Below are 22,269 nucleotides of genomic sequence, written 5' to 3' on the forward strand. Positions count from 1 at the left end.
CGCCGCGCCGCCATGTTTGCCGAGTGAGGAGGAGCGGGAGAGCAGCAGTAGCGCGTCCGCTCGTTAAACCCTCACAACCGCCCCTAGCTTATCCTATTTACCCCGTATCACTGGTAAGGGCATCACTCACTCGGCTCGCTGCGGCCGTGCGTGGCCGGCCTGGGTTGTGTTGTCAGTCTGTCAGGAAACGCCGCTTTCCCGGGGAGGAGGGGTGGAGGAGCGGAGAGGCCGCCCGGTGTAGGCCTCTGGGCCGCCGCCGCCACCTCCTCCTGCCCCTGCCCCGGGGCTCGATCGGCTGGCTCACCCGCGCTTGGATTATACATTAAGTAGTTTGAATTGGGGTTGAGGTGGTTTCTGACCCCAGCGATGGCGGCGCTTTGGTGACGGGGGGGTGGGGAGAGAGAGGGCGCTTTGTGCGCGCCAGGGAGCAGACAAAGAGTGTGCATGCGCAGCAAGAGGGATCACCCCGGGGCAATTCAAATGTCCCGGAGTCATCCCAGGGCCCACACAGCTACATCCCAGCATTTAAGCCACCTTGCTCAATGCCCGGGCCCCCAGCTACTAACCAATCACTCAGCAACACTTCTGGGGCTCACATAGACCAGACAGTGATGTTTATATCTGATTCTAACATCGAAAGGAGGATTTCTGCACCAACCACACACTTTTTATTCCTGAAGGCAAATTAATACATTTGGCATTTTTTATAACTGTTCAAGATCCAGACTTTATGTCTCAAATAATCTGCAGGTATTTACTGGTTTCGTTTTTGTGGATACTGCACGTTTTGAAAAGCTGCATAGACTATTTGACCTCATGAAATGCAATCTTGTAATGAATCCCTGCCCTGATCTGTTTGTGTTGGATCATGGTGCTTTCAGACTGGAGACTTCTTTTGTTAAATGGGTTTGAGCGTAGAAAGGCTTTCTTATTGGTGTTTTTTTAAATCTGGAAGTATAAAGAATGGAATTCGAGCAGCAGGAAAGCAGTTGCTATATATTGGAACTTGTTTTTTATCAGACTGATTGGATTTGTGTTACCTTTTTGAATATTGATTTGTATTTGTATTTGCACGTTTAATGTTTTATTTTCTTTAGGGCCTTGCTGTAAAATGGATATCAGCCAAGCCTGGATTGTTTATGTTACTTGTTTGAAACCTTGTTGGAATGTATACTGTTGCAAGATTTGATTGAGGCTTAAGTTCCAGTTGGTGACTTTATGTTTCTAATACTTACTTGGACAGCTTTTTAAGCAAAAGATTTTTAATATGTAAAAGGAAGCAGTTATGGTTTGATAATGAGTCTTGATTCATGAATAGTGACGTGTCTTAATTAAGTGAGTCATTTGTTATAGTACAGCAATGTTTTTTTGTTTACACATCCAATTTGGGTCCATTACTGCTGGAAATGAGAGCACTGCTGTGAATTTTGTTTATTTTGAATTGGGGTATATGATGTGGAAATTATGGAAGTTGCTGATTGTTACAGGCACAGTTGTTTGTGATGTTCACTAAATAGGTCTGTCTTAGTTTGGAGACTGCAACCAAAGGGGTTATTCTTGATAACATTTGGCTTTCCAATAGACTAGTGAAGACTGGTGTTAATTTGAAAGATTGATTACTTTGGAATCATCTGAGCTATGTGTTGAATTTTAAATAGGTGTGGGAAAGTTAAGACTGTTTACACTCAATTCTAAACATGTTTTCCCCATTCGATAATGTTACTCTTTGAAAGAAATCAAGTAAAAGATAGACATTTAAAAGAATTGGCAGTTATAATTAACTCCTGGCAAATCCTAGCTGGTGCAAACTGAGAACATATTTGGGGAACTATGACCAGCTCTTTATGCAACTTTTAAAATGAATGGGTTGAGATCCTGGGTTTTGTACTGTTTGAAACTGGAGAAATATTTAAATTTATACAAAAATTTAATATTTAAGTGAGAGAAAATGCAGCTACTAAGAAAATATATTTAAACTTCAGTAGTGATTTCTTTTTATAAGCCTTTAATCTGAGCTTTTAAAATCCTTGATCTTAATCGTAGCAAACATGGATTTTGGGAGTTCAGTCTGTTTGCACAAGTTCCTGCTTTAAGTGCTACTGATTTCAAACAAATGGAACAGGCAAATTTAAAGCATAATTAATAATTGTAATATCTAATTGCTGTCTATAATTCATTTACATCCCTTTTTAGTGTAAAATATTTTGAAATTTTAGCCATCCTAATGTGCCAATTTATTTTTTCTGCCAGTTTTGTTTCTAAGTGTGCTGAATCCCTGCTGGCTGTGGTTTCATAGGCAGAATGTCCCACTGCTGCCGTGACCAGGGTGACTGTAATTTGCACAAGTCTGAGTGTTGGTGGGCCGATTTATTTGAGTTCCATCTGAATCTGTGTTTGCCTCAAGCACAGACTTCCAGGAGCAGAAATCTTATTTGCCAAACTCGGGCCACCTTATTAACAAAGATCTTGCCACTTTCCTGACCTGCATGGCACAGTAGTTGGGAAAGCCCTTGTACTATGTTTTAAAGATGAACAGTTTGATCTTTCTCTGGCTTTTACCTCTCTGTTAGCCTGCACACTCTGCAGTTGGAAATTTAAAGGGGGAAGTACAGTCTAAAGCATTAGCCTTCCTAAAATAGGATTTAATCCTGACCGGATTAATGGGATCAGGTCTTCTCTTTCCCCTGATATACAAGATGCTGAGTAAAACCAATCTCAATCAGTTTGCTGGTGATGATGAATCCAGAGCATGGAATTACTCTCAAGTTAAGCTCACTGAAACTTTAGAGTGGATGGTGTGGCTACCAAAAGACTTAATCGATAAGTGATTTCTGCAAAATTTGTGCATTCTGTTCAGTCTTGTATTGCCTGTTTTGGATTTCTGTCAGTTTCAAACAAAATATTAAGTTGGAATGCAAACAAGTTAGGCCTAGTGGTGATAAGAATGATGTGGCTTGTAGAAGACCTAACCATTGACCACCTTCAACATGTTGATTTGTATTGCAACTACAAATATTGTGGAATTGGTTATTGTTGGCCATCTGTTCCATTGGTGGCATTGTTGCTGGAGAAATGTTTATTCTGCACAGAATTTTCCTGTGTTTATGGATGAATTTAAAACTGCCATTAAAATGAGCTGAATGCTTAAGCTATATTATGCTTATTTATGGAATTATGACTGGACTGATTAAGTTTATTTTGTTTTAGGCTATCTTGTGGTTGGAAAGTGGATATTGTTGCCAGCAGCAATGTTCATTCTCGTAAGAAAAGTTGATTGAAGCAGTGTGGAGTGAATTATATTCTGCGTTGAATTCTTGTGTTCCCTTTCCAGTTTTCTCCTTTGCTTTCTGAATGCATTGGCTTGACTGCATTGCAGTCTGGCTTTTATTAGCATGCCCAAATGGCCAGTCTTCACGTGAGCGGGTTAGCAAGCTGCTCAGTTGTGGGAGTCCAAGTTCTGTAGTAGTAATAATGCTCACTGAGGTGATTTCATGATCTTGCTCTGCAGGCAGTTGGTGGATCTTGTGATATTTCTGTTCACCAAACTTAATTTCACCATGTTTCTTCCCCTATTCCCCCTGCACCAAAACTCCTCCTCCAAAAAACCTAGAATGCTATGCTAAGTTCACCAAACATTTGGAAGACGGTATTTGTGTTTCCTTTAAGTGAAATAAAATTGATTAGTCACTTGATTTTATATCAGCAAGTATTTTGGTTGCGCATTTATAGCATGTAAATTTTCTCATTGTACTCCTATTTTTAATACTGACAGTGATAAACTGTGATGATTGGGCAGAGTGATATGTGAGAATTGTTTGGAATTGTGATTTAAACTTTTTGTTAAATTTTTCCCATTTAGCCTTCTTTTTTTAGGCATGTAATCCTGAGCACATGAATTATTTTGGTCCAATTCTGCTTTCTAAATTGCTGGCAAGTGACTTTGAAAGATAGACGAGGTATGTGCATTTGGACTGAATGTTATGCTTTGGTAATGTGGTTATACAGATCTGACTAATACAGGGTATCGTGTACTTTAACTGCTCTTGATGGAGAGATTGCTATAAAATATATGATGTTTGCTTTTTTAAAAAAGAGAATCCTTAATTTTCCAATTAATTTCATTCATTAATTAATTTCTCTTGCTATCATTTTCTGGAAGAAACTGTTCGCTCCTTCCTGGGAAATCTGATCTGATGCCAACCCATAGGCTTAGAAGCGCAACTGGATGTAAATTCAAATTGTTGATGCTTTCTGTTAGTGAGTCAGATTAATATTTTAAAATGTGTACATAATGGGCAACATTTGATGGCTAGAAAAGTGCAGGCATTAGTTCCAGTGCTGGAAATTGAAATTATGATTTATCCTCAATATTATAAAGCTGCAACCACGGAGAAAAACTCAGCAGGATCTTTTATTATTTCAAGTTAGGATAGAAACCTGTGCTATCATTAAAGATATCTTTTAGGAATCTCTGCCTTTTTTGTTTTAACACCCAAATTACCATTCTAAATGCTTTGAAGGAACAGTAGTGTAGTGCCTGTGCTACTGGATTAGCAAATCAGAACTCTAATATTCCAGAGATATGGGGGCTTGAATTCATTTTCAGATATCTGATTTTTTTTCCCCCTCTGGGCAGAAATCTGTTGTTAGTGAACGTAACCATGAAGCTGACAATTGATTCATGAATCTACTTCAGGGAAGGAAACAGGCCAGATCTGGCCATATTTCGGAAGGATCAAAGGCTTTAAGGACAGTGCAGAAAAGATTTGTGTATGCTTCCAAAGTAAGGGACTTCAGTAACATAGTGAGAAACGGCAAAAAATTTACAACACAAAAGGAGGCCATTTCAGACCATTGTATCCATTTGGTTGAAGAAGCATCTATGCAGATTAATTGTGCTTTCTAGATCTTTGTCCACAGTTCTATATATTGTGACACTTTAAGTTCAGAAATGTGAAGGTGTCTACCATACCACGTTGGTACTAGATCATTATCACCCTCTAGATGGAAAAATGTATCCTTAACGCTGCTTTGATCCATTTGTCATATTAAACCCATGCTCCTGGTTATTGGCCTTTCTACTAATGCAAATAAAGTCAATAGGAGAGACCTATCTTGGCTCTCATCACCTTGAACATCTAAAAAAAGCACTAAGAGAGTAGGAGGAAAGCAAAAGCACTGATAAGCACAGCACAAAGAGAGCAGGGGCCAAGGGGAGGGGACTCGCCATCAGAGTCTGACAGAAGATGTGAAAGGAGCATATAGTTTGGAGAAGCTGAGATTTCTCATGGAGGATGTTTAACTGAAGTGTTCAAAATCATGTGGGTTGAGGGATCTGGACAGAGAATTAGAAACTGCTGCCATTGGCAGAATGGTTGAGAACCAGAAGACACCAATTTAAGGTAATTAGCAAAATATCCAAACACCATGTGGGGAATAACTTTTTTTACGCAACAAATGTTAGGATTTGGAATGTACTATCTGTGATTATGGTGAAAGCAGGTGTAAATCAGAGCTTTCAAGAGGGGATTGGTATGCATCTGAAGGAGGAGAATTGTCCCCCAGTGAGGAAAGGGCAGGTGAGTGGGATAGCTGGATTGTGGAAAGCTGATGCAGATATGACTGGTCTCTTGTGCTGTAACCATTTTGTGATTCTGTAAACAAACTTAGTCCCACACATATGTGGCTGACTCTTAACAGCCTTCTGAAATAGCATGCTACTCTTTTTTGTGATCAAATTCCAATTTTGCAGGAATGGTAACAAATGTTGGCATTGCCTGCAACAGCCGCAGCCTATGATTAATAAAAATAATCTCACTTTACGGTTCGTATAGTGTGAGGGTCACATCACAGCTGTGCTAACTGCAGCACAGTGGTAGCATTGCTGCCTCTCAGTGTGAGGGACCTGGGACCAATTCCGGCCTTGGTCTATATGGAGTTTGCATGTTCTCCGTGTTTTTGTGGGTTTCATCCAGATGCTCCGGTTTCCTTCCATAGTGAAGATGTGTACGTTAGTGGATTGGCCATGCTAAATTGTCCTTTAGTGTCCCAAGATGTGTAGGTTAGGGGTATTAGTGGCGTAAATCTGTGGGTTTAAAGTGATAGGGCCATGGTGAACCTGCAATATGCTCAGAGTCATAGTTGTCTGTGTCAAAAGTCAGCCCCCTCCACTTTTCAAATTCTATGATTCTTTAAAAAGGGTCATTGGATACCAAGTAATGCAATTTTTTTCGCAGCTCTCCTTACCTCCTGCAACTCCAAATTCTGGCTGATTATTGAATCCTTAGCATTCTCCTTGATGAAGTCAGCACAGACCATGGATCAGACTTGAGTGTAGCCAACTCGTAAGGCCTACTACCACCCTGAGAATTTCTATCTGTATTACAGGAACTTTTTTTCAGATGATTCTGCGAGTAGATATTGTCTGAGTGATGGTTTTCAATTAACCAAAAGAATTTTCAAACTGGTTAAAGCTTAGCTTGTGAGTGAAAGATGTCGTTTTCATTAACCTCGTTACAAAGTACACTTTCTGCACCTGAGAAATGAAGCAGCTTGAAAAATGATTGTGGACTATAACCCTTTCCAGTGCTGTGTTGGAATCCTCCTGCTTCCAGTTTGTAGAATTTGGGGGGAAATCTTCTTCCTGATTATGTAAAGGATTTGAAAATGTAGATTAAATTTGAGTTTGCCCTTTTGAGTTTCACGATGATGTGTTTGTTCTCAAATTGATTTTGGTATAGATGATTTTTCATTGAGTGTGAATATTGCTTGTTTTCTCTGTGCTATTACTCATACCTTTTTAAAATCTAAGTGAAAGCAAAAGGAAGACCCTATGCTTGTGAGTGATATATTCCGTTAACATTTTTTCTGGAGATTTGTTCAAAATTTGTGTACATGAGAGTTAATTTTGAAAGTTACTGAACACTTTGTTTTCAAAGAGGTTAAGGAGCTTGTGGATTGTTTTGAGTCTGACACTAGTTTGTTAATGGTCACTGTCCAAGGACCTGGTTTTCGGCTGTCTTCCTGACATAGCAATGATTACGCTTCAAACAGTACTTCATTGGCTGTGAAATGCTTTGAGATTATTGTTGGTTATGAAAAGCGCGCATCTATCGTTTGTGTTTGAAATGATTGTGAAAGCAGTGGTGTTTGTCTACTTTGGTCTGAAATGCATATGTATGTACTTACGATCAATGTTTACCTTTGTAGCTCCCCAAACCATACTATTGTGGCAATAAAGAATGTGGAATTGAATATGTTTTAATTCGCAGTGCTCTGTAAATGAGGGCTAAACATCTTGGTTTGTATTGCTGCAATGCAGAACTAATTTTGAATAAGTTATTTTGAATGATGGGAATTCATTTGAAACGAGTCAACTTTTTGTTTGAAGGTGACTATTATTTTCAGGGCAAGTAACCTTTGAAGCATAATTTTGTTTATTGAGCTTGGAATTTATAAACTTTTGTTCGTCATTAAGAAATTTGTCTTGAGATGGTATATAAAGCAGTACAAGATTACTATTCAACAAATTGAAATTTTGTGGCATTGTTAAAGCTTCATTTTACTTGCTGTACTGGTGATAAAATTGCAAGATCTGTGAATAATCTGTTGCAGCCTGTGCTGCTTTGAGAAAATGAACAAATTGCTACGATATTCTTCCTGCTCACATTTCAGATAATCTGTATTAAAGAAATAAACCTATTTAGTACAGGGGATCTCCTGGTTTATAATACGTTGAACTTCATGGTAATTATGCAAGGGTATACTTGATTGTTCAAACTGTTGATTTTTAAACAACGGCTTATGTAAACGATTTTTAATGTTTGTGTATTCCTAATGAAGGTGCCATTAAACTGAACCTGATTTAAAATTATATTAAGTTTATTTTAAATTTACAGTTACAAGTGACAGTTTCTTCCTCCAGTGTGTTCCATTATGACTTGTTTCTTCATTTGAGTTACTTATTTTAAGATTTATGGTTTTGTCTTTCTGTTCAGTGTTGTTGCTTGGTGTATATGCTATATTCAGATTATGCTAAATGATCAGTTTCTCCTGGAGAATCTTGTGTTGCAATAAATAACAGTGCTGTTGAAGTGTCACCATGTGGTTTGGAACTTTGCTCAAGTGGTTATTTCCTCTGTCCTGTATTCTAGGGAAAAGCTTCTCTGTTGATGCGATTGCTGATCTTGTAGCTTGAGTTGAATTTACATTGTATAGCAAGTTACTGTGGAACAAAATGTGGGTGATTTACAAAGCTTAAATACGCAAATATGCGAATGTTTGTATTTGTCACCTCAAACCTTTCTCCGTTAGGTTAATTGTGTACTTTTTGGGTGCTTGGCGAATTCAGTGTATAGCCATGCCACTGAGACGGCCACTTTACATTTCATTGGTGTCACACACAGCATAGGTAATGTACTGACATCTTCATTCAATGTTTTCACAACTTTCAGTTCAGCCAAGTAAAGGACATGTATGATTCCTTGTGTTGCACGTTTCTGGTTTTTGTTGAGGTAATGAGGTAGTAAATAGCAGTAACCAGGAATTGGGAAATTAGAGCTGGGATTATTTTGTGCATGTATCCCAAAATACCTTGTTTGGTAGTAGCTGAAACTAGAACCTTGTTTCTTGCTCCTTATGCTATGATTCTGTTGTCTGTCCCAAGCAAAGGAAGCTTGTTGGACCGTGTTAAGGTTGCTGCTGATCGTTATATACAACTATCAACATTTGATGTGGGGGAAGGCTTTCACCTTGATTTCTTAACCTTGTCTTGTGACCAGTTTGAGAGATTTTGCAACCTGAAAATGTTTCTCAACAGAAGTTGGTGCCAGCTTCCCTTTATGAAGTGAAGTTGGCATTTCTCTTGATGGTATTGCTGTTCACTAACTGGACTATGCCAGAAGTGACAGAATCATAGGTTGCTATACGAAAGAGACTATTCAGCCCATTGTGCCTGTGCCAGCCAAAAAAGAAAAAAAAAGTAGCTGCCCAATCAGATCCCATCTTCCAGTGCCTGGACTGTAGCCTTGCAGGTTCCAGCACTTAAGATGCAGATCCAGGTACCTTTTAAATGAGCTGAGAACTTTTGCGTCCTCCACCAAACCAGGCAGCAAATTCCAGACACCCACCACCCTCTGGGTGAAGACATTTTTCTTCTCATTAGCCCTGACAACATTCTTGTCTCTGTAATGATGAGACTTGGCACTTGCCTGATTGAAGGATTAGTGGCACCAATGGTTCATTGGTTGGCATGCTTGTCTGAATCACAAGACTGTGGGTTTAGCTCCACTCTAGCGACTTGAGCACACAATTTAGGCTGATACAGTAACAATGGAGTGCTGCTGCATTGTCAGTGGCACTGTCCAGCAAAGTCTGCCCTCAGGTTAGCATCAAAAAAGTTCTCCTGGTGTTTTGACAATATTTATCGCTTGGGCAATGCAGTAAAACCCGATAATTTAGTTGTTTTCTCGTAGCTATTTATGGGATCTTGTGTGCAGTTTGGCTACTGTTTCTCCTATATTTACAATAGTGATTAATCATACTTCAGAAAGCAGTTCACTGGCTGTAATGTGTTTTGGCATGTCCTGTATCATTGTAAGGCCTCCTGTTTTCTGAAGTCTTCACAAGGAGCAATTTTTGTATTTTTGGCTCTTCTCTGTTAACCTAACACAAAATCTGGAATAATGTGAAAATAAGAATGCTTGAAATTATAATGCATTATTCAGTGTTATCTTGGTAATGCTTGTTTTTAATGCTGGTAGTCTATCTTTTAAATTAGCACAAGTAGAAGCTGGCTTTATGTATAAATCTGCATTTGCGGCAAGAGGCAATAGTTTATTACATTACGCAATTACTGTAAATAACCAACAGATTATGTTTTGAAATGCAGCAGCTGCAATTTGGTGCAAATACATGTGCTGTTTTGCTATGACAGGCCTTCAACTGCCAGTGGATTGATCTGTTTGTGCTGTAGCAGGTAATTAATTATTCAGTGAATGTTTGTATTAGGAAGAACAACTTGCATAATGGACTTTAAAGAATCGTGCATCTTAGATTCTATCCATGTGGGAATTTTCACAACGACTTCATTGCAATGTTAATGTAAGCCTACTTGTCACTAATAAATAAACTTTACTTTATTAGGTTTCCTAGTGAACCAAATAGTGTTCAGATTATTTAACGTATCTGACTAACTTAATTTCTAGTATCTTTTTGTGTGCAGTACTCTTCATTTTTTCCTGCGATGACTACTTCACCCAGCTCAGCAATCCAGTCTCTAGATGCAGCTATATCTGGAAAACACTGTGGTTGAGCTCTGAAATCCTTGTAATATTAGTCTGTGATGGTAGTCTAAACAAACATGACAGCAATGCTGTTCCGACCAGAAAATATCTGCATTGGACTGTGTTTTTTCTCCTCAAAAAATTCAAAGATATCAATTGATCTTGCATCCTGTGTCTAATGAGATGTGTTAAGAGTTCAGTTTGTCAGACTACTTCAGATATTGGAGTTGGGATTTTTGTGCAGTTAGGAAGGAATGGGTAAAATGACGTCATTGGAAGATATGAGCCATTATGGAAACCATAGACAGATGGTCAGAATAGGGCGCTTCAGGCATCCAGCCTACTGTTTTTAATCCACAGCTGCTGGCTATAGATGATGGATGAATTGAATATTGATATGTTTGTAATAAATTTATTTTGAGGGCTAAAATGAAAGCTAAACTGATTCTGTGCCAAATTTATTTTCCAGTTTTTAAAAGCCTTGCATTTGTAAACAAAACCAAACTGGTATCAAGCCATGCCCTTAGTTTTGGCTGTTTCATAGCATTCACTAAGAACTGATTTGTCATAAGTCAGTGAGCTGAGTTATTGTTGTATTTGGAATCTAGATTTAATTGGGTTGGTGTGATGCAGGAAGTTTACTGTGTAATAGTGATCCCTTGCTTGTACTGTAGCAGATCCAGTAAAGTTGCTGCTATTAGGCAGATCTCTGGTGGTTTGGGTGTTGTCCCTCTTGGATTTGTAATCTAAAGGCTAGTCTGTGCGAGTAATGAGCAGCAACATGCGCTGTAGATGAGGCAAATTCTGTTGCCCTCTGAACTGACTCTGAATCTGCTTGATGTAATTCGTTTTTATTTCTAGATTAATCTGAAGACCGAGTCTGAACATTTTATCAAATCTCTATCCTTGGTGGATTTGACTTTCTTCTTCAATCAGAAGTGAGGACACCCAAACCATAACTTTTAATGCATCAAGTAAGAGTTGCATCACTTGCAATCAGCAATTTAAATAGGTCAATGTCATTTGATCCACATATGGCTGGGATTCGCAGTGAGCCAAAATGAAGCACTCAAGGTATAAACACACTACTGTACATTGGAGTAACTTGCATTTAGGTCAGGACTGTATGAACTATCCTGAGTGGCAGTTGACTTCCAGGCAAGTTTTATGGGTGGTCTTTACTAATCCATAGTAACCATAATCTGCTTACTTTGAGTTTCTCAGTACGCATATTTAGAACAAATCTGTTTTAGTTTGCCTGTAGTCTAAGAACTGAGTGTTCCTACATTAATTTATCTTTACCAATACTTTTTTAGGGGAGGGTGGAGAATTGATAAAATATCACGTTGCTGCGAATACAGAAATAAAATGCCTTGTAGTAAAGTCTTTACCTCTTCTTGACACTAAATTACATCTTGTGAATACAGCTGACAGTTAAAGTTTATGTATTAATCACAAGTAATGCTTACATTAACACTGCAATGAAGTTAATGTGAAATTCCCCTAGTCGTTACGGCCTGACGCCTGTTGGGGTCAATGTATCTAACCACGTCTTTCAGAATGTGGGAGGTACCCAGAGGAAACCCGTGCAGACACGGGGCGAATGTGCAGACTCCACGTAGACAGTGACCCCAGCTGGGAAGTAAACCCAGGTCCCTGGCACTGTGAAGCAGCAGTGCTAATCACCGTGCCGCCCCTACTGGTTACTACCTGTTTCTTAAATAGTGAGTGTCAAGAGGATTTTTGGAGAGGAGAATCAAGCAGGTTTAACATATACCTGTTCCCTTTAAAATTAACGTATACCTGTTGTCTGTTGCATTAACATATACCTATTCCCTGCAGAATTAACGTTTTCCTGTCACAAGTGACATTTTCAGGTGAATTTGAGGCTGGGAGGTAATTTGCCTTGAGTATGCAGATATAAGAATTGCAGGAAGGTTTTCTTTGCAAAAGAAGTCAACGAGTTGGAAACTGTAAAACTGAAATATAACAGTGTAAATACTGGAGGGAAGATTCACATAGGTCATTTCTGTTTTAAATGTGGGTGCATAAATTTTTAGAGTGGGAATTTGACACAAATCTGTGGAAAACACTCAAGTGATCAGTAAAGCTCTATAGGTAAGTATACACCAAAGTGAGATTTTTTAGTCTATCATATAAAAAAAAAAGAGAAATGCCACTCTAGATCATTTCAAATAGAAGTAATGTTCCTGAGTGTGCACATTTTCTTCAAACTACACGCCATTTACCTTTTATAGTGAATGATGTCTCTAACAGTGCACGTTGTTTGTCTGCAGTTATTGCTTGTGGAGAATGCCTACAGTGATCTTTGAAGTAAAGCTTGACTTGCTGGGTTGCATTGAATACTAGGTGTGAGCCTGGATCGGTGGGACTTGCAAATTTCTTTCTGTGTGCTGCCACAGGCAGAAAGCCTTCTGTGCCTTCCTTGAATGATCTCTAAGAAGTGCACACTTCATGATATAGATTATCATTGAATTGATTTTCAAAACTCTTAACCTTCACTGCAAATCACCAAGACCATCCATAACCTGAAGCAGCATCAGTTATTGACAAAAAAAAAATCACCCATCAGCCATGAGCTCTGCAGCAGATATTTTTCAAAGCACTGTGGCTGTAGTCTAATCTGTAGGTTCAGATGGCTGTATTCCAAGATTCACAGTTGTGTCTAATGCTTTAATGAGATTATGGCCTTTTGTTATCATTCAGGTGCCTGTTCTGTATATAAGCTGCCTTATACTTTGTCAAAAAAACTGCTTTATCATCAGAGCTAGCTATTCATTCCATTTCTCAGTTTTGTATTTTGGACATTGTTATGCTTTAGGCAAATATTGTTGATGATCAATTAGTTAGTATCTTAAATAATTCATAGGGAAAATACAATCTGCAAAAGCTGTGGTGAAATAAGTATGCAGCAAGAATTCTCAAGTTGACTTCAACATTTGAGCTTTAAATGATTTATATAATTGAGTTAAAGTTTTTTATCACGGAACAAAATATGAAAAATAATGATTTGTGTTATATTGACATTGTAGATAGCGGAATATTGTTTACAGCATACACTTCCTCCCTGCCTTGGCCAGTGAATTTTGTAGCGGGCAATAACATTTTAAATACACATTGGTATCTGTTTAGAGTGCACAGTGAAAAATAGGATTAGTGTAGTCAGATTTTTGTTGACTGGCGTGGATACGATGGCTAAATGGTCGCCTCCTGTGCTCTGAGCATCTATGTGTCTATGAATTGTGTTTTTGGGGTACAGGTTTATACATGTGAAGATTTATAGTTAAAATCTCTCAGCTAAGCATTTCAATTCGGTCGTAATTTGTGTGGGTTTCTTATGGCATCAGCATGAATTGTAAACAGATTACAAGTTTCAGATACTATTCAGTGATGTTTCTAATGGTTACAGATTGCAGTAAGCCTAAGTTTCTGTTTGGTAAAACAAAGCTGTTGTCATCTTTAGTTGTCCTGCACAGTATTATGGCACTTGTCTTCCAATTTAACATCCTCATAACTGTACTTGTATGTTCACAAGGTCTTTTTAAACATTGACTAAATCCCAAGTTATTTGTGGTCTCGTGCTGAACTTCTGCTTCACGTTACAGGGCCTTTGGGAAATGAATATCATCCCTTTTAATGTAGCTTAAATGATAAATATCTGAATGATACAAACCAGGAGGATCCCAGAATTGATCCCTGATCTTCAGTGAGTTAGCTGATCTCAGTGCAGCAACAGGGGCACCACCATTGTTGGCATAAAAATGGACAGTCCTTTTTAGTTTCCAGCTCTTTTCTGTTCTCCAGCAATCCCTGTTAGAAATTGTACGTGTGTGTGTAAGGCCATTGTGGGACTGAGTTTGGTTGTGTGCAAGATGAACAACTTGCTGACACTTGCAACACTGACTTGTGTAAGCGTGGCTACTTGGGTGAGATATTGGAAGGCGTCAGGCATCCATGGATCTGTCCCCCAGCAAAGAGTCAGTAAAACATTTTTCAAGAGCTTCATTTGTAAAACTTTGGGATTTTCTTTTTTTATATAGTCTCCCTTCCATTTCTGTGCTTTTTCTTTCCTTGATTGGTTCTGGAAACTTGTGATTATGGTCTTGGCTTTGTAGCATCTTTTTTATGTTTTGCTAGGGGAGGAGTGAAAGTTTATTGCTGTAAAATGTGAGAAGTCGAGGAATTCTGAAATGCTCAGCTTGTACTGATTCTGCAAGATGCAGCCTTACGTAGTGACATTCGTGTACATGGCGAGAGCCTGATTCCATTGCGTATTGCAGACATTGATTTGTCATCCCGTTTATTCTTTCTGCAGTCTGTAAAGTTGGTTTAAATTGGTTGACAACAGGATTGGCTGGTGTCCTCAGCTTCTTAAGGGAAACGCCTCTGTTTTGGTCACAGGTAAGATTCTCTTCTGTAAAGGTTGTTTTAGATATAGAATTTAAAGTTTTATACAGGCGCCATCTTAGTTATCAAATTTTGAGCTGAAATACTGAGATTTACAATTTTAATTGGTATTTAGTAAAAAGGTATTAGCTCTATGGTTTGGTAGATTATTTTGGTTTAAATATAGTCTTTTAGACTTCAATTTATTTGCTCTTGTGTGTTTGAAGTTGGTTACTTTTTTTAATACAAACTTGCTGACTGATTTGACTCGAGTCTGTTTAAGGCTGCAAAAAGTGTTTTTGATTTACATATTGAATTTTAATCTTTGATCTGCAACATTGTTAACCACAAGTATCTTATCTTCAAAAATTGCAAAATTGGCTATTAGTGTAGTGTCAGAACAGAAAGAAACCCAGAAGATTTATATATCAACTCAACTTAATACAAGACTTTGCTTACTGTAGTTGACTTAAGTATGAAAACAGTTCCAAATTCTGATATTCTTTACATGCTGAGAATGATTTGAAAGCTGGAACAGATCTGAATTGTAGCTCACTTTCTGAAACTGCTTTTGCATTCAGATTTCATGTTGCATTTTGCAACATATCTGTAAGGAAGTTTGATATTAAAACAAAGATCTTCCAAAAACACTTCAGACTCCATGTACGTGCTGGTAACACTAAATTATAACTCTCCACCACAACCTCGCTTAACTTCTTCACTGTCTCTGATTTGTCGCACTGCTCATCCAAAATCCAGTACTAAATGAGCAGAATTTTTTTCCGTTTAAATATTGGGAAGATCTTGATACTGCTACAAATGTAATTCTCCTGCCACTGATTCCTTTCTCTTCCTGACCACTAAGACTGAACAAGCCTATTCACAGCTCCTCGATGTGACTGCCACCATCTTTTCTACCCTGCAACAGCTCACCTGCTGAAACTCCCATCTCAGCAATTGTTACCCCTAGACATGACTATTCCTTTGTTCCAGGACAGCCTCCCACTTTGCACACACCATAAATATTGGTTCATACAAAACTCAGCCAATTTCCTAACTTCCTAAAGCACCATCATTCATTACCCTGTGCTTGCTAAGCCAATTGGCTCCTGATCTGGCAATGCCTCCATTTTAAAATGATCGTCCTTGTATTCAAAGCATTCACAACCTTCTCCCTTTGTTCCCTAACTCTAACTCCAGCTCATTGCTCTTCCAATTCAGGCCTCCTGTCTATCCCTGGTTTTAATTGCCCCACGTTTGGTGTCTCACCTAGAATCTTAGAATCGCTAATGCAGAAGGAGGCCATTAGGCTCATCGAGCCTAAATCGATAATAATCCCACCCAGACTATATCCCCGTAATGCCACATATTTACCCTTCTAATCTCCCTGACACTGAGACAATTTAGTGTGGTCAATCCACCTAACCTGCACATCTTTGGACTGTAGGGTGGTGGTGGGGAAACAGGAGCACCTGGAGGAAACCCATGCAGACACGGGGAGAACATGCAAGCTCTGCACAGACAGTGACTCAAGCTGGAAATTGAACATGAGTCTCTGGCACTGGTGAGGCAGCTACTGTCACCATACTGGCCTCTTGATCCATCAGGATTTGAATCATAGAACCCTATAGTGCAGAAGGAGGCCTTTTGGCCCATCAAGTCTGCGCTGACCACGATCCCACCCAGGCTCTACCCCCACATCCCTACATATTTTACCCTCTAACCTAAGCATCTCGGGAACTAAGGGGCAATTTTAGTATGGCCAATCAACCTAACCCACGCATCTTTGGACTGTGGGAGAAAACCGGAGCACCCGGAGGAAACTACGCAGACACAAGGAGAATGTGCAAACTCCACACAAACAGTGACCCTAGCCAGGAATTGAACCCAGGTCCCTGGAGGTGTGAAGCAGCAGTGCTAACCACTGCGCCGCTCGTACCATACCGATCCCTAGACTCCATTCCTTCATTAAACTATCAGCCTCTTTTCTCTGTCCTTCGTTTTTGAATCCTTATGAACACCTTGTTGACCATTCCAAGGTTTTGGTCATATACCCTAATATCTCTTTCTATGACTTGTCATATTTTGTCTGAAAACATTTCTGTGAAGCGCCTTGGGCTTTTACTTTGGTACAAATGCAAGTTGTAGTGGTAAAGAGAAATGCATCGCCGTTGTGGTTACTTCATTAAATTGCTGTGCAATTAAGTTTTGGATATTGTAACTTGGACTCAATGCAATGTTTGTTTAAAAAACCCATCTTAAAACTTGTCCTCAATGCAAAAAAAAATTAGTTTTTGTGTGATGGCTAATATTGTATGCTAAGTAGACTTTACATTTCTGGTTAGGCTGGTTTTGTTCTAACACGTCTGACGTAGTTCGTGCCTTTCTTGTCTGCAGGTGGTTGTTATTGATTGGGCTCAGCATGGCCGTGGTCATCCGCTTGCAGGGTCTCCCCATTGTGGCGGGGACCATGGATATCCGCCACTTCTTCTCTGGATTAACCATTCCTGATGGTGGTGTGCATATTGTAGGTGGTGAACTTGGTGAGGCTTTCATCGTTTTCTCCACAGATGAAGATGCACGGCTTGGTATGATGCGTGGTGGGGGTACAATTAAAGGAGCCAAAGTATCACTGCTACTGAGTAGTAAAACTGAAATGCAGAATATGATTGAGCTTAGTCGTAGGCGTTTTGAAACTGGTAATGTGGATATGCCGCCAGGGGGCTCAAGCAGGCCAGGGCCAACTAGTAATACAGGTATGAGTGGGAGGGGTAATTTACCAACTACCATGCCTAACTTAAGCACTCCCACTATGGTTACTACAACTTCCTCCTTACATGAAGGCATGGGGAATAAAAATGTGCCCACATTTTCTGCTGCCAGCATGGGAAGTACACCCTCTAGCCTCAATCCTACTTTCAGCAGCCCTGGGTTTAGCATGGGTTCAACTATAGCCAGCACTATGCCGCCATTGAATACAATGAACTCTGTACCACCTTTGCCACCACTTCCTCCTTTACCTACAATGCCATCACTGCCACCTATGCCTTCAATTCCTCCAATTGGTATTTTGCCACCAGTGCCTCCCCTTCCTCCAATAGCACCTCTTGCTCCCATTCCCCCCATGCCACCTCTACCTCCAATGCCAAGCTTACCGCCCATGCCTATAAATGCAGGAAGTACTCTTCCTCTAGGAAGCTCTGCGCCCAGTGGAATGAATGGTTCTGGGTCTGCATTGGGCATGGGTAATAGCCTAAGCTCCGTGTACATGGGTCCCATGGGTACGTTGAATCCATTGCACCCCCTGAATTCTCATAGTTCAATAAATAAAGGACCACCACCGATTAATGCCGATGATCTCTATGTCCATGTTTATGGGATGCCATATACTGCAATGGAATCGGATGTAAGGGAATTTTTTCATGGACTTCGAGTTGATGCAGTGCACATGATGAAAGATCATTTGGGTCGCAATAACAGAGATGCAATGGTGAAATTTTATAGTCCCTCGGACACTTTTGAAGCTCTGAAAAGACACGGGAAAATGATGATGGGACAGAGATTTGCCAATGTGTTCCCTTCAACAGAGAGACAATGGATGAATACTACAGTTGGCTTTAACCCACCCAAAACCATGGGCCCCCCGCCCACCATTGGGCATTTTGGACAAAATCTACCTCCATTTCATACATCGAGGTCTGAATCTCCAAGTAGACATGAACGATCGCGATCACGCTCCCCTCATGAGAAGGAATTCTGTGTGTATTTGAAAGGATTACCATATGAGGCTGAAAATAAGCACATAATGGAATTCTTCAATAAACTGGAACTCATAGAAGACAGCATCTACATAGCCTATGGACCAAATGGAAGAGCAACAGGTGAAGGCTTTGTGGAATTCAAAACTCCCACTGATTACCAAGCAGCATTGTGTCGCCACAAGCAGTACATGGGCAGTCGTTTCATCCAGGTTCACCCAATCACTAAAAAAGCCATGTTAGAGAAGCTAGAAATTATTCAGAAGCGAACACACAACTTTGTGCAAAATGAGCAGAAGAGAGAAGTAACAGTGAAAACTGAGGAAGTATCTGGTTCACCAAAACTCTGTGGTCATATATGGAATATTCCTTATAATGTGACAAAAAGTGACGTGTTCCAGTTTTTGGAAGGTATTGGACTAGCAGAAAATGGGGTCCAGATTCTTGTTGACTCTAATGGTCAAGGGTTGGGGCAGGCATTGGTGCAATTCCTAAATGAAGAGGAGGCACAGAAAGCTGAGCGACTGCATCGCAAAAAATTAAACGGACGCAATGCATTTCTACAACTAATTACTCTTGAGCAAAAGAAAGACATGGAGACTAATCCACCATTTCAAACCAAAGGTCAAAAGAATCCAAACCTTGATCCTCCTTTCCTCCCATGTGTTGGAGGTGATGGTATATTTTCTCCAGGTGGCAGTTCAGGTAACCTTAATGGCCCAGTGCCACCATTCAACCCTGTTAGTACCTTTAGTGGATCAAGTAATATATTTGGGCCAGGGCCAGGACCGGCTCCTGGAACAGGGGTTAGTGTCAGTGTTGGTGATGGGCCAGTTGGAGGGCCTGTTTTTGGAAGCAGCAGTGTCAGTAGTTTTCCAGGACCAGGGACTGAGCCAAGCTTTGGAGGTGGTCCTTTAACTACCAGCAGCCCAACAGTGGTTAAAGTACAGAATTTACCCTTCAAAGTATCTGTGGATGAAATTTTGGATTTTTTTTATGGCTACCGTGTGATTCCTGACTCTGTGTGTCTGCAGTTCAATGAACAAGGCATGCCTACAGGTGAAGCAATGGTTGCTTTTGAGTCTTGTGATGAAGCAATGTCAGCTGTTGTTGACCTCAGTGATAGACCAATGGGATCAAGAAAAGTGAAACTTGTCTTGGGATAATTCCAAATTTTAAACAAGGCTGTAGCTTTATGGGCTTGCCTTTAGCGCAGCTATTTAATCTGGAGGTTATCGGAACCTCTGGCCTGAAACTTGCAAGTGTTTGCAGCTGACCTTTTGACCTAGATTATTTGGAATTCAATGAAAATGTTTAGGTGTCCAGTGGAAATTGTAAGTACTGTTCACCAGATAGTGTAGACCTAGCAGAAATGGATGTTTTGTGTAGATCCATGGAAGTTAGTTTACTCATACAGCAGGCAAACAGCCTATGCACAGACACACATTAGATGCTAATGTAGCCATATTTCTTTGTTATAAAGCAATCATTTTAAGTTTTCGCACCCTGAACGTTAAGTGGATAGAAGCTCTGTCAAAACTAACTGTGGGTAACTAACCCTGCAAGTGAAAATGGTGAAATCAGAGCTAAATCGAGGTTGGACAGTTTTTTCTAAGTGATGTAAATTGTAGTATTTTATGTACTTGGGTGTTATTGTCAGCTGCCATTAGATACAGTGAAAATAGTAGGAACTAGGGTACAAGAAAATTGAAAACTCAGTTCTTGATGTGCATGTTGACCCTTTTTGTTCTGGGCATGGTATGTTTTTTGAATCTTTTGAGTTTGAGAGCAGCCATCCTCTCTGGTCTCTGTATATACACAGCATACTGCAGGTTAGGTTGTTTTACTTCTGTGTTCAATTTGAACTTGTGCTAATGTATGACCCAAGGCTTGACATTCAACTGTTCATAGAGCTCATTTGTATGCTAGTTACCTAATTGTTCTGCTAGTACCCACACTGTTCATATTGATGCTGCAACAGTGGTGAAATCAGTTTGGATGAATTTTTTTATTATTTTTAACCACTACAGGCTGTCAGTGGATATATTTCTTGCTGTAGGATTTGGCTAATACCAACCTTTTAATGCTGCCGCACCTAGTATAATTTCTGCATTAAAACTTTTCTAAAATTTTGTTACTTGCTGGTTTGTAAAAGTGTACAAAAGACCCTCTAACTAAACTCATTCAAAGAGTGAATGAATTCTTGTAACTGTTTTTTTTAAAAAAAAGCTAGCTGCAAATGTATTCCCCTCTGGCACTGGGAAACGTTCATTGTATTCATACCAGCATGCAGTGCTAGTAGAAATTTTAGTGTAACTAGCATTTTGAAATGTATTTGTAATACGCTGGGTAGACAGTGCCCTGTACTGGGAAATGCTGTACAGACTTGTTAATGACCTAAAACTCAATAATCCTACTGTATCATATGTGAGTTTTTTTGTAAAAGATACAAAATGAATCAGTAAAAGTGTGATGCTGTTTTTTTAACTAAAAAGAACAATGCGTATTGCTTATTTGAATTTTTGATGTGTTTTGCAAATGATGTTGAGGAGATCTGAAACGTATGCAACACTACATTGTATAGTGAGAAAGGACTTTTATTGGTCTACTGAGCATCCATAACGTTCCCAGTACATCTTAGGATATTGTATCCCTGTGGCTTTCAGTTTTGGGTCTCCATTCCCACAGTACTGTACCAGTAGTATTTGTACAATGCTGGAAGCAGTGGGGGAGGGATTTAGAACAGATTGGTCTCAATTCATGAGATTCAGCTCCCACATAAACTGGCTCTCAAGTAGCTGGATATTTTAATCAACTTGGCAGTGATATTTAATTGTCATATGGCTCCGAGCTCCTGCTGGTCGACCCTCCAGCCAAATTCAACTCCAGTCTAAACCCAAGGTCTGCTCAGTGGGCTAATATGTGAAGTCCACACAAACTACATGTAAGAACTATTGTAAGAACTGCATTGTTCTTTGTGTGACTAGGAAATCTGCTGATGCAATATATTAAGCGTCTTTGTATTGGCACAGTTGCATTTAAAGATCGCCTTTGTAATTTGCAGACTGATAAATTTTGCATTTACATCTGTTTAGTGAGATCAGTAGGCAAAATGTTGAACTGAACCATGATGTAACAGAACAAGTTGTACATACACCATTATCTTCTACAGCTTTTTGTCAATAAAATGCATTCCGTGATGAATAAAGGAAACAGCTCCTGTAGGTTTAGATGTAAAACGTTGTGTTGCTTTTTTAAAAAAAAGTCAGACAAATGGCAAATTTGTTGGTTGTCTTTTTTGTTTTTCTATGTTTTGTGTTAAACAGTGAAGAATATTGTAGTGCACCTGATGTCTGAATCTAATAGTCTGTTAGGGACAAAATTGTCCAATACTGACTTAAATAGATGAGCAGGATACAATTATCTGTTTGATTTTTATTTGTTCTCATTGATCATCTATATTTGCAATTTACCTCTATTTCAGAAGCAATTTCAATGAGCAGCTGTGACAGTGATATTCCATATTAAAAATGTTTTTATCTTGGCTGTTCATTGGATTCAGAGAATCAATTCACAACTGGGAAAGAAGTGAAACTCTACACCAGTTCTCACCCCCCCCCCACCAGTTTCAAAATCCATTTTGCTAAATCTAATTTATTTCTACCCCCAGCTCCCCAATTCTTTTGCAATGCTTAGTCCTTCTTAAAAGGAGCACAAAGCCTGTTTTGCTTCTGCCCCCAATTGCATTACACTTTCTGGAAAAGAGATAATTTCAAAAGAGAAAATCCATTAATAGTTAGATTAGATTTGACTTTAACAAT

General features: G+C 39.4%; 2 protein-coding genes across 8 annotated transcripts in view; both read left to right on the forward strand.

Moving 5' to 3' along the window:
• Positions 1 to 21,967, forward strand: rbm12 (RNA binding motif protein 12). Of its 4 annotated transcripts, XM_080183497.1 has the most exons (4): positions 35 to 113; positions 11,145 to 11,257; positions 14,620 to 14,705; positions 17,088 to 21,967. In XM_080183497.1, the coding sequence occupies exon 4, from the start codon at positions 17,113 to 17,115 to the stop codon at positions 19,612 to 19,614; it is 2,502 nt and encodes an 833-aa protein (XP_080039623.1). In that variant the 5' UTR covers positions 35 to 113; positions 11,145 to 11,257; positions 14,620 to 14,705; positions 17,088 to 17,112; the 3' UTR covers positions 19,615 to 21,967. The 4 variants fall into 4 exon arrangements, with proteins under 4 accessions (XP_080039621.1, XP_080039623.1, XP_080039622.1 ...); XM_080183495.1 differs by lacking the exon at positions 11,145 to 11,257 and having other exon boundaries at positions 1 to 113; XM_080183496.1 differs by lacking the exons at positions 35 to 113; positions 11,145 to 11,257 and adding an exon at positions 3,867 to 3,956.
• cpne1 (copine I) overlaps positions 1 to 22,269 on the forward strand; it is an 88,272-nt gene continuing 66,003 nt past the window's right edge. For 2 of the 4 annotated variants that reach the window (XM_080183504.1, XM_080183500.1), the window contains exon 1: positions 1 to 113. The gene's annotated coding sequence lies outside the window, so the exon portion shown is untranslated. Of the gene's footprint in view, positions 114 to 3,895; positions 3,957 to 17,211; positions 17,234 to 22,269 lie in introns of those variants that run through there. The other 2 variants (XM_080183502.1, XM_080183503.1) reach the window with 2 other exon arrangements.

The sequence above is a fragment of the Carcharhinus amblyrhynchos genome, unplaced genomic scaffold (genome assembly GCF_965287045.1).
Source record: "Carcharhinus amblyrhynchos unplaced genomic scaffold, sCarAmb.v2.hapA chromosome_316, whole genome shotgun sequence".
Classification (NCBI taxonomy): Eukaryota; Metazoa; Chordata; class Chondrichthyes; order Carcharhiniformes; family Carcharhinidae; genus Carcharhinus; species Carcharhinus amblyrhynchos.

Excerpts from the sequence above, each read along its gene's own strand:
- rbm12 (XM_080183495.1), top strand. The coding sequence starts at position 17,113 with ATGGCCGTGGTCATCCGCTTGCAGGGTCTCCCCATTGTGGCGGGGACC.